Below are 12610 nucleotides of genomic sequence, written 5' to 3'. Positions count from 1 at the left end.
GGAAGTCAGGAGGGCCCCTTCCCTCCACAAAGCCCTGGGGGGCTTCACCACTGAACCGTACTGAAGACCAAAGCCCCACGGCCCCCCACCTCCAGCTGCGCTGTCTTCTGCGCATCCCACCCCCATGTTCTCTGCTGCCTGAGGCTCGGCAGCTGCGCCTGGGCAGGTGGGCAGGGACGGAGCCAGCAGACCCCACAGCCCAGCACAGAGAGGGAGGCAGGGTGGAGGACCTGCTGGGCAGGGGCACCACCGTGGGTGGGAAGGCGGGAAGGCCTTCGCAGTGGAGGCGGCGCAAGGCTGGGCCAAGCGGGAGGAGGGGACCCAGACGCCTGCACCGTGAGCCCGGGCGTCCTCATCCAACTACGGATTAGCGCAAAACATGCTGTCACCTTTAAAAGAACGACTCAGTAATTCACAGGAAACAGAAAATGTGCGTTAAATTCATACGGCGACTTAGCTCGCTGTCATAAACGTGACAAAACGCGAACCCCCAAGTGAAGTTCCTCTGGCTCCTGCAGCGATGAGAGTCACGATAATTCCACAGCCGCCTCCATTTCTGTGGCCCTGACTCACCTCCTGGTCACTAATTCAGGGGCAGTGGCGGCCACTATGCCACGCGATGCTGAACTCGTTCAAGACTCTGAAAGCCCCTGAAGGCAGCCCTCTCGTGAACACAAGCAAGTTCAGCCCCTGCTTGACCCCATCCATCAGCAGGACGGCAGGCACACTGGGGTCCAGCACCAGGGCCAGACGCTTCAGGACACACCTGTGGGGCCCCCATGATTGACACAGGGGACGCAAGCTCTGAGGTCCCCTCCATCCTCACTTTCAAACACGCACCAGAGCACAAGGCCAAGTGTCTCCTGACAACTGTGAGACCAACCGGACGCTGCGCCACAGGCCTCACGTGGTGTGAGAAAGGAGAGGTGTGACGGGGAGCAGCCTCACGGCACCCCTGCCCCCAACTCCCCCTGTGCCCGTGACAGCGTCACTTACCACAGGGAGTGGATGTCAACCAGTGGTGGCCTGAAGTCCCATGCTGCCACCCAATTCTACCTGTTTTTTAAAACTTATCAGCTTTGCTCTAAGAGGGAATGATTCTGACAGTGGGAAGCTGCCCCTTCATCTCATTCACTGTCACTGGGAAAATGTAAAGCTAAGGATACAGAATTCTAAGACATACAGTACCAGAATTATGACCAGGAAGAAGAAACACTTGAGGTCTCAAACTGACCAAAACCAGTCAAACTCCCGACAGACAGGCCTGCCCTGCTCTGTGTTCCAGAGCCTCCCCGCCAGGCCCTCCGCCCCTGCTCACCAGCCGTGCAGACTCGGGGATCCAGCTTCAGGGCCTCCACTCCAGATGTAGCCCAGCCCGCCCCGGGTTGCAGACGGGCCAGGCCCTGAGGAACGCAGCCACCCAGAGGACCACCTGCAAGGCTTAGCCCCGCTGCTGTCCCACCTCGGTGCCCGGGGACATAGGCACCCGCAGGTCTGACCACTGGACTGGGCAGCCACCCTGCCTCCTCGCCCCCAGCCGCCTGTGCCCCTAGGCAGGTCCCTCCCCAGCCTCAGTTCCCCCGTGAGACGCGGCCACGTCTCCTTATATCACAAAGAGGTCAGTGCACATGAAAACTCAACACGGCAGAGCAAAGGCTGATGACAAAAACCTCAACGCGGGGCCTCCGTCCTATAAAAGGCAGCAACTGAGTCCTGATGGAGTTTTTGTAGTGGATGACAAAGAAGCACACAGTGAGTGAATCACTTGATTTAATTTTAAGAGCCTGTTAGTAATTCCCATTAGAGCAAATCCGTTTCATGTTTACAACAAAAACCTATCATATATTTAAGCCTAATGAGGCTATATTTTGCACCTCATCATGGCAAATTACCAGATAAAACACAGGAAATGACACTTTGAGACAGAAAATCAATATCTGAGTCAAAACAAAAAAAAAGACACCTTTGCTGAAAACTGTGAAAAGCTACCAGCTTCTCTGCACTGAGAGCGCAGCCCTCAGTTCCCAACCAAGAAGAAACGTTCAGGGTCAGCGCGCTTGGGTTGTGTGTTTTCAAGGCAGAATGGTCAGGTTTCACCTTACTATTCCTGCAGACTCGATACACGGGTGCACTGTTGCCTGTTAAAAAGCATTTCCTATGAAGTTACATCACCTGACAGGACACGGGTCACATCACGGCCATGCAGCCAGTCTGACTCTGCTGTATGCGGCTGTGCGTAAAGCTGGCCCCGAGCAGGCAACTCGGAATGAGCCCCCATCAGATCCTGACTCTCTCCCCTAAAATGGAGAGGAGCAGGGAAGGGAAAGGAGCTATGAACCAGCACAAGACACAAATGGTTCAAGTCTCACCACGATGTCGGCCATCCTTGACGTTCAATGTCATCCCCTAGTCAAAATACCGTCTTTTCAAGTCACAAAGACAATTCCAGAGACACAATCCCTGACGTGTTCTCACAAATACGCGGGAAAGGAAGGAGCAGACATCAGCCCCACCTTGCAGAATGGAAACAGGAGAGCAGTGTCATGTGGACTGAGTCAGCGTGGGAGGCAGGTGGCCACAGGGGAGGCCCCGAGCAAATCTAAACATGACCCCAGCAGAACGGCCCTCATGACAGGCAGAGGACAAGACCTCACTCACTGTTAAAGTAGATTAAAGCACAGAAGAAATTCCAAGGCAACACCATCAAGAGGTTAATCAGCAGAAAAGTCCATTTAATTACCATAATCACATGGATCACCCCACAACCGGGACCATGTGTGGACACACCCGTCAGGACACACAGCAGCGTCAGGCTTGTAACACTAGAGCAGACGCAACCCCAGCACGTGCACTATTCACACCTGGGTCTGGGGTGAGGCGTGTGAACAGGACTCCTGGTGCCCAGCACCCACCTTCACTCCCCATCCTCTGATCCGCACGGCAGGCTGTCCATGGAGTAGCCGCTGAGTTCTCTGAGCTGCTGGAATCAACGTGCTCTTCCTCCACACACACCCAGGAACTGGCCTTCAGAGCGCTGGCGGGGACCCGGGTAGGGAGGGGGCCAGATGCAGCAGGAGGGTGGGAGCCACGGGAGGGACGCCCAGGGCCGAGGCTCGGGCCTCACTTGACTCTGGGGAACGTAGCCGTGCCCTCTTCGCCTGCACAGCCCATCCGAGGCTTCACACACGTTTGCTCTGAGCTCTCCGCGCCCTCCCGGAGCCCCTCCCACAAAGACAGGTATCACCCATTTAACAACAAAGGCATCGAGGCTGGCGGGACACAGCCAGCAGCAAAAGCGAGACGCCAGCCGACTCACCCACAGCTCCATCCCCACACCTGAAGCCTGTTAAGTGCACCAAGTCCCCGGGTCCTAAAGAATCACTGCACTTGGGAAGGTTTGGAAGAGAAAAGGGCTTTACGTGGACTCATCTCCCCCACGGCAGATGCAAGGCCAAGTGCAGGTAAGGGTGTCCCGAGAGGCTGCACCACACCTCCGTGGACCGGCAGGTGCAGGTGGGAAGGGTGTGTCCACACACCTCCTGGCCCAGGGGTGGCGCGCAGGGCAACGACGGGCCTAGGCAGACTGCAGGCGGAGTCTGCAGAGGAAGGGGGACCTAAAGGAGCCCAGGTACAGGTGCCCGTCATGCTCGTGCACCTCGCTCACATAAGCAGCCACCTGCCCATCGGGGTCGTGCAGGCTCCTCCGGAAGGCCCCGCTGTCACTGAGCTCCAGGACAAGGCTGTACCGCGGCACAAACTTCATCACCGTCTCCTGGCTGAACAGCTGAAAGGGAAGCACAGTGAGAGGGGAGCATGACGCGGGCCACGTGGAGTCCCGCAGGCCGGGCACCGTGGCTCTTGTCACCTGCTGTGCACGTCCCACCCACCCTGCCCCCCACCTCTCCTGGCTGCTGGACCACCTCCCCACCGGCTCGCTTCCACACGGCACTGCAGCTGCCTTTTTAAAATATTGGCACACCCCACACCTGAACAATTCAGTCAAGAAGTAGCTTGTGGAGCCAAGCAGGGTAGGTGCGTGCAGGGGGCGGCCCAGACCAGAGAGTCGATCTGAGCAGGGAGAGTCCATGCTGGAGAAAAGACAGGGCCATGGCTCCAAGCAGGGTGTCAGGGCCCAAGCAGGGGAGATGGTGTCCTGCAGCAGGGTGACCTGGCACAGGCCATGAGCCCTTGAGAGGTAAGGCCCCTGCACACGGCTGGGAGGAGGGAAAAGGGCTGGCATGGGTGCTAGAGCCCTAGCCGGGGCCATGTGATGTGGGGGCCACATGACAGCTGAGGCCACGTGACAGGGGACAATGGCTACAGACAGGGACAACTGGGGAATCTGATCACATAGGTATGAAGGAGCATGAGACCCAGGTTTTTCACCCTTAGAGAAGGGAAGTACAAACACAGACGGTAAGAAAACGGGCAGCTTAAAACACACCCCCCAGCTCTGTCACGAGGGCCTGGGAGCAGCGACACCCCGTCAGTAAGCACACTTGGCACCTGTCCCCTCTCGGAGGAGCCAGGATCCCTGAGAAACGGCTGATCCCAGAGCGGGGCAGGGAAAGAACGAGAGGAGCATGAACAATGTGCAGGGCCAGGAAGCAGGAACTACTCCAAGAACGACTGGGACACATGCAAAGGTCAAGGGGCCATACGGATGGGGCTCCCACTGGCCACGGCCGGACAATGTGAGCGTCAAAGTAAGCAACAATGGTTAACCGATCATAATCACTGATAAAACCATCAACCCCGAGATCATAATGACACTATCCCCACAAAATACTGATTAATTACAAATGATAAAGAGTAACTTCACAGTGGAAACCCGGCAGCCACCACTGGATGAGGTGACGGGCACTGCAGGGACAAGTGGACACCAGGCACCTCCCAACAGATCACAATGAGGGCACCGGAGAGGCACAGCCTGAACCTGACCGTGAGAAACACCAGGCAGCCCAAGGCAGGGACATTCTGCAGCAGAGCTGACCTGGGATCCTGAAGGTCAGGTCTGGGAGCTGCTCCAAGCTGAAGGGGACAAGGAGAGGCAGCGACTAAGCCAGCCCGACCCTGGGCACAGTCCCATTACAAAGGACACCCCTGGGCCACTGGCGAGCCTGGGCTGGGTCTGTGCACCGGAGGGTCACACGTATCTGCGGGATATCCTGTCCCAAGGGGGTCGTCCCTGCTATAGGAACAGTGCTTAGAGCGTCCGAGGGCGACTGGTCAGCCACCTGTCTGCAAACAGCTGCGGGAAAGACGTTCTCTGTTCCCTTCCTGCTGCTTTTTAGGTCTGATGTTGTCTCAAAAATAAAAAAAGAAAATCCTCAAAGACTTCAACAACATTCTGAAGAAAATCTAACCTCCTTTTCAAGTCTGCAAGGCCTGTGGTCCTCTCCCACCTCCCACCTGCCCCAGACCCACCATCTATCTCCCAGCCACATGAAGACGCCGGGCCACTCCTGCCCAGGACGCCCATGTCCGAGAACACGCCCACCCCGCTGGCTCTTTCTCACGCACGGTCTTGGCTCCTGATGCAGACACTGTTCTAGGCGCTGAGGATAAAGGAGGGAACTCAACAGAAAAAGCACCTGCTCTGATGGAGCACACGTCCCACCAGGGCAGAGATGCATCCTATCAACCAGGGGAGAGATGCGATCACCACGGACAGAGCACATCCTCTGATGGGTACCAGCTTCGAGCACTCACTGTACTCAGCTAAGGGTATCATCTGCATATTCTCATTAAATTTTTCCATCACCTAATGAAGTGCTATTATTCTTCCCACTTGACAGATGGAGAAACTGAGGCAGAGAGACCACATCCCCTGCCCAGGGCCCCACAGCTGGTCAGGCCTTCCTCAAAACCCTTCTCCTTGCCCACTCTGCCATTCTGCCCCCTCCAGGCCCCAGCAAACAGATGTAACTCTGCAGCCGATGATGCGTCATTTCTGAACAGTGACCTGCCGAACTCGGAACAACACTGAAGGACGTGGGCCAGCCTCACTGAGAAGGTGCCCGCAGCCCTTGGCTGGGCACAGACACAGGGCTACGTGCCGCACAGACTCAGCAACTGCTGCCCAGCACCTTCCAGGACCTTAAGGCTCAAATAGTTTAGTATTTGCATCTAAGGACATGGGCGGAATCCCATGAAGGGGGTGATGAGGCTCCGAGGAGGCAGGAGGAAGTGGGGCGGGAGGAAGGGGCACCTGCAACCACTCAAGGAAGAGCTGAGTTTGCTGGGGGCGGGGTCTGGGGGAGAGCGGAGAGCAAGAGGGACAGGCAGGGCAGAGGCCCCAACAGGTCACAACGGGGAGGGTGACGATAAAAATACCCAGACAAGGAAACCAGGAGAAAAAAATCAGAGGGCTCAAATGTTTACATTTACATTACAAGGCGAAGAATAAAATATGTTTTAAAGAAGTCATTAAAAGCACCAAATACTATAAGCAGAACTAGAATTTTCAGAGCTTCCATAAAGATCAAAAACCCATAATTAGGTGCATTTTCATTTTGTTTTTTGAAATCAATAGTTTTCACAGTTACCTTAAAAATCATTCTTTTAAGATACGGTCTCTCGGATAAGAAATCCAACATGGAAAACCCAGGATTGGAGCGAATGGTCGACATGCCGACCCAGTAACCCCCGGAGCTGCTGGCTCGGATGTTGTCCGGGAATCCAGGCAAGTTCTCCACAAACAGGTCGGCCCCTCCCTTCATCAGGCCAGACACGTAGAACCTGAAAAATTCACCCAAGCAGGCAATGAGTGGCAGCCCCCCCAATTAAAGGAAAAATTTTAGCCGAGCACCAAATTGGTCTTGGTCCCAATAACCGAATGGATACAACTATAAACACGTCCATCACGAACGATGTCACGGCTGCTCCTAGAAGCCCTCAGAGCCCTGGGCCCAGCGAGAAGCAGGTGCAGGAAGCAAGTCCGGACCAGGCCCACCAGCAGGGAAAAGGGCCGGGATTGCTGTCAGCATTCCATCAAGACTCTCCCAGCCCATGACGCGCAAGAAGGCTGAGGAAGGGAGAGGGAAGATGACTCTCTCATCACACAGGACAGGCACCCGCTGCGTCGCAGGCTCTGCAGCTGACACCTCACACCCGCCCGGCCCACAGCCCGGTGGACTTGACATCAGCTCACGCACCTCCTGATCCTCGCCATGGTCAATTCCGCCACCAGGACAAAGTCCTCTGCAGGAGAGAGCTGTACCCCGTTGGGGAACCGCAGGTGGTCCAGCAAAACCTTCACCTCCTTGGTCTCGGTGTCGTACTCCAGCAGGCTGTGGGAGCCAACAGCGGAGGGTCACACGGGGTGTCTGGGGGCCCCTGCTGGGCTGGAGCCCTGCTCCCGGTCTGGGCCCTCGGGCCAGGGCCTATGGAGGGGGACTCGTCCTCCACAGAAGTAGCAGGGCCCCCATCCTCCGCTCAGACCAGTTCTAGGCTGTCCCTGCAGGCCCATCCCTGTCCAGGGCAGGCCCATCCCTGTCCAGGGCAGACCCAGGCACCCTCCTCCAGAAAAGCCCACAGTCAGTTCTCTCGCTGACCTGAGCACTGGTTCAGCACCAGGGAGGGCCACCGTGGCTGCAGCCTCACAGGAGTCCCCTTCAGAGGCCACCTGTGAGGTCTCCCCCGGCTGCGAGACCACACCCTCAGACAACCTGGCCATTCTACCTTCATTACTCCAAAGAAGAAAGTGAGAACATCTCGCTGTTTCATTGTGTCTGCCACCTGTTTCCAGGAGACAGTAAGATCCTCCCTTAAAAGCTGAGTACTATGCTCAGAAACACCCCAACAATTCCTGGATGTAATAAGCTCTGCGAAGTCACCCTGCCTGTCTACGGCCTCCCTGAGGAGAAGACCCGGAAGGAACACTCACCGACCATCATCCGTCCCCTCCATCACCAGAAGCAGATAATCTCGTCTTTGCCATTTGCTGCTAGAATCCGTAAAATAAATCTTCCTCCCGTCCCGAGTTACTGTAAGATCGTTCACGAAGGACATTTTCCTCCCCTCAATGGGTGTCTCGGAGGACAGCAGCAGTTTTACTTCACCTGAGGGAAGGGGGGGAGGAAGAAAAGGAAAGAAGGGGAGAGACTTGCTTGTATTCTAAGAACGTGTATCTCAATAATTTCAAAATATCAATCGGCCTAACTGATTTAAAAGGAAAAACTAAATGAGCTTCTCCGTGTCCTGACAGAAGATTTATTCCTTCTTACAGTAAAAATCAGTGTTTTCCTTTCTTTCTATTAGGTGATGAATTTTTTTAGACCAGCTCCACTAAAGGCAGAATCCCCCCTCTAAGGATGAGGAACTCCTTTTATCAAGACCAACTGACTTAAAAATCTGCTAAGAATCTTAGGTTAAAAAGGCAATTTTCTATTTGTTTGCTTGAGAGAATTATAGAATGTTCACCTCATCTGCTTTTAAATTTAAAAAGCAGGAATCGTAGTAAATCTTTTTAGATTGTAGCACAAACGTTCAAGGAGCGCTCAGTGCTTCCCACATATAATCCCATTTAAACCCCCCACGACTATCCCACATGGCAGGCACTCCCGTCATCCCTGCCCCGTGGGTGAGGAAAGCAGGCACAGAGAGGCTGAGTAACTCTCACACAGCCAGCAGCCAGCAGAGCAGGGGCCGCCCGGGGGCCTGGTGCACCACCCCCGATGGCAACTCCTCCCTCCGCATGAACCTCCCACTGAAGCGCACACAGCAATACTGTAGCACTGATCGAGGTGACATCACGCCCAGTCAGGGGAGAGAAACAGGAGAAGGAGCTGGAGGAAGGAAAAATGAAAAGACAGAGAGGCAGAAAACAAACAGCGAGACCAGAAGCAGAGGAATACACAGAGAAGTAAAGATAAGAAGAGGAGCCTAACATCCTCAAAATGAGTCCTGCTGAGATCCTGTGGCTCAAACACAAAGGCCAGGGGAAAGGAGGGAATGCGCCAGAAGCAGGCATAAGTGAGGAGCCACACGGTGTGAATACTGGCTGGTATCTGCAGGTAATATTTTCAGTTCCATTCAGTGAGTAAGAAAAACATCAGGGTCTCCAGTAGACTGTACTGAACAAATTCTACTAAATCCATTTATAAATAAATGCACATATTGTTTAAAAGATCGGCAATCATCATAGAAGGAAACAAGTTACTGTCACTTACGTTTCCAGGGATTTACTTCAAATAGCCCTTTGTATGCATCAGCCACAAAAAGGGTCCCGTTGGGCCCGGCCCGGATGCCCAGGGGTCTCCCACAAGCAGGCTCGTCATCTCGGGTTTCTAGGGAAACAAACAGACAGGAATCAGTGGCTGGTCCAAGATTTGTGGCCCCTCAGTGTCCAAACACCTCCTCCACCCTGTCCTAAACCTGCATCATGCTGCAGAGAACAAAACAGACCATGGCATCAGAGACAGACTCGGCCCCCCGTGTTCCAGCCCCCCTAGAGTTCAGGACAATTGTCCAGCATGTCTAGAGGGACCACCCGACAATCTGGATGTGGACATAAGCACAGCAACTGATACCCAAGAATCAAGTTCACATCAGCACCCTGAGACTCAAACAGTTAACTCAGGGACGTCAGCAGACACAGGCCCCACTCCTGAATCCCCCAGAACCTCAGGAGTGGGATTTAAGCCCAACAGCTGGACCTGAATGCTGTGCCCATCCAGGGACATGGCAGGGTCCCTCCACCCGTCATAAAGGGAAAGCTCCTATTTTACTGCTTAGATCCATTCTCCTGTTCTACTACCTATACTCTTTTTAAACCTGTGGCAGAGCATATTTATTGCTGGGCACTCCCTGCAGGGCACTTATCACAGAGTGCTTACTGCAGGGTGCTTACTGCAGAGTGCTTACTGCAGGGCACTTAGTATAGGGTGCTTACTGCAGGGTGCTTACTGCAGGGCACTTACTATAGGGTGCTTACTGCAGAGTGCTTACTGCAGGGTGCTTACTGCAGGGTGCTTACTGCAGAGTGCTTACTGCAGGGTGCTTACTGCAGAGTGCTTACTGCAGGGCACTTACTATAGGGTGCTTACCGCAGGGTGTTTACTGCAGGGCACTTACTATAGGGTGCTTACTGCAGGGTGTTTACTGCAGGGTGCTTACTGCAGTGTGCTTACTGCAGGGTGCTTACTGCAGAGTGCTTACTGCAGGGTGCTTACTGCAGGGCACTTACTATAGGGTGCTTACCGCAGGGTGTTTACTGCAGGGTGCTTACTGCAGTGTGCTTATTGCAGAGAGCTTACTGCAGGGTGCTTACTGCAGAGTGCTTACTGCAGGGCACTTACTATAGGGTGCTTACCGCAGGGTGTTTACTGCAGGGTGCTTACTGCAGGGTGCTTATTGCAGAGTGCTTACTGCAGGGTGCTTACTGCAGAGTGCTTACTGCAGGGCACTTACTATAGGGTGCTTACCGCAGGGTGTTTACTGCAGGGTGCTTACTGCAGTGTGCTTATTGCAGAGTGCTTACTGCAGGGTGCTTACTGCAGAGTGCTTACTACAGGGCACTTACTATAGGGTGCTTACCGCAGGGTGTTTACTGCAGGGTGCTTACCGCAGGGTGTTTACCGCAGGGTGCTTACTGCAGGGTGCTTATTGCAGAGTGCTTACTGCAGGGTGCTTACTGCAGTGTGCTTATTGCAGAGTGCTTACTGCAGAGTGCTTACCGCAGGGTGTTTACTGCAGGGTGCTTACCGCAGGGTGTTTACTGCAGGGTGCTTACTGCAGGGTGCTTACTGCAGAGTGCTTACTGCAGGATGCTTACTGCAGAGTGCTTACTGCAGGGCACTTACTATAGGGTGCTTACCGCAGGGTGTTTACTGCAGGGTGCTTACTGCAGTGTGCTTATTGCAGAGTGCTTACTGCAGAGTGCTTACCGCAGGGTGTTTACTGCAGGGTGCTTACCGCAGGGTGTTTACTGCAGGGTGCTTACTGCAGGGTGCTTACTGCAGAGTGCTTACTGCAGGGCACTTACTATAGGGTGCTTACCGCAGGGTGTTTACCGCAGGGTGCTTACTGCAGAGTGCTTACTGCAGAGTGCTTACTGCAGGGTGCTTACTGCAGAGTGCTTACTGCAGGGCACTTACTATAGGGTGCTTACCGCAGGGTGTTTACTGCAGGGTGCTTATTGCAGAGTGCTTACTGCAGGGTGCTTACCGCAGGGTGCTTACTGCAGAGTGCTTACTGCAGGGCACTTACTATAGGGTGCTTACCGCAGGGTGTTTACTGCAGGGCACTTACTATAGAGTGCTTACCGCAGGGTGTTTACTGCAGGGTGCTTACTGCAGGGTGCTTACTGCAGGGCACTTACTATAGGGTGCTTACCGCAGGGTGTTTACTGCAGGGTGCTTATTGCAGAGTGCTTACTGCAGGGTGCTTACCGCAGGGTGCTTACTGCAGAGTGCTTACTGCAGGGCACTTACTATAGGGTGCTTACCGCAGGGTGTTTACTGCAGGGCACTTACTATAGAGTGCTTACCGCAGGGTGTTTACTGCAGGGTGCTTACTGCAGGGTGCTTACTGCAGGGCACTTACTATAGGGTGCTTATTGCAGAGTGCTTACTGCAGGGTGCTTACCGCAGGGTGCTTACTGCAGGGTGCTTACCGCAGGGTGCTTACTGCAGGGTGTGCTCCTCAAGGTGTATACTGCAGGGCACTTACTGCAGAGGCACTTATAGGCAAAATACGGAGTGGGAAAAAGCAGGTTAAATACCCAAATGTAGAGTATGATTCCATCACATAAAACCATGTATGGGTGTGAGTATCCATGAACAGAAAGAAATCTGAAAAGTTATTCATTAAATTGTTAACAGTTACATCTGAGAAGACTCTGAGGTGATTTTTACTTTCTTCTCCGCGTTGTTCGCATTTCACCATAAAAATGCATCATTTTTAGAAAAACATTCTAGCTCTTAAAAAAAGATAACAAATAAGTCTGGGAGCTACCAGTTTTTAAACAGTGAGTTTCTAAAAGCTGAGTGACCTAAGGGTATTTCACTCTGGATGCAGGGCTGAGGTTCCTGAGGGGCTAGTGCAGGAATGCGCTCTAGCACGTGAGGAACAAAGCCCACACCTCTTGCAGCAGCTCTGGGGTGTGAGGGCCCGGCAGGGCCACGGCCACAGCTGGATGGGAAACTGCAAGCACAGGTGGCAAATGAGGAGCCCAGGCAGCCTCTAGCTGGGCCGTCAGGCTCTCCTCCTCCAAGGACCCGACTTCTGGGGAACTCAGCTCCTCCTGGCACCCTCCTGGGTGCCTGGAAGAGACACATGTCAGGGGTCACTGACTTACTGCATGGGCCTGAGCCAAACCGGGCGATGGTCTCTACTTCACCGTTTTCAAGTTTTACGACTCGGCCATCTGCTGTACCAGTGAACATTACATCTGTTTAAAGATAGGAGGGAATAAGGGTGTTACTGGGTTAGCCTAAGAACTGTGCTCTCACAACCTTCTACAACAGAGGCGGCCAGTCTGTGCTTTTTATCTCCAGAGAGGAAACGGCAGTTTTGAAGATGAAGGCAAGTGGTGTCTGGGGACAAAAGTCTTAACACGTGCAGCGATAAACCCCATGGGGGCCTCAGAACCAGCATGGTCATGACC

The 12610-nt window shown here is 53.9% G+C and overlaps 1 protein-coding gene across 3 annotated transcripts in view; it reads right to left on the bottom strand.

Annotated features, from left to right (window-relative positions):
* Window positions 1-2711: 2711 nt before the first annotated feature.
* APMAP (adipocyte plasma membrane associated protein) overlaps window positions 2712-12610 on the bottom strand; it is a 30145-nt gene continuing 20246 nt past the window's right edge. For 2 of the 3 annotated variants that reach the window (XM_082428639.1, XM_082428640.1), the window contains exons 4-9: window positions 12302-12394; window positions 9174-9290; window positions 7889-8063; window positions 7158-7292; window positions 6549-6741; window positions 2712-3784 (exon numbers count right to left, since the gene is read on the bottom strand). In XM_082428639.1, the coding sequence (XP_082284765.1) occupies window positions 3575-3784; window positions 6549-6741; window positions 7158-7292; window positions 7889-8063; window positions 9174-9290; window positions 12302-12394 (923 nt within the window). In that variant the 3' untranslated portion in view covers window positions 2712-3574. The remainder of the gene's footprint in view (window positions 3785-6548; window positions 6742-7157; window positions 7293-7888; window positions 8064-9173; window positions 9291-12301; window positions 12395-12610) is intronic. The other variant, XM_082428641.1, reaches the window with a different exon arrangement.

Source organism: Balaenoptera physalus (assembly GCF_965194825.1).
Source record: "Balaenoptera physalus genome assembly, chromosome: 16".
Taxonomy (NCBI): domain Eukaryota; kingdom Metazoa; phylum Chordata; class Mammalia; order Artiodactyla; family Balaenopteridae; genus Balaenoptera; species Balaenoptera physalus.
The sequence above is the reverse complement of the archived record's forward strand: the minus strand, read 5'-3'. Positions and strand labels throughout refer to the sequence as shown.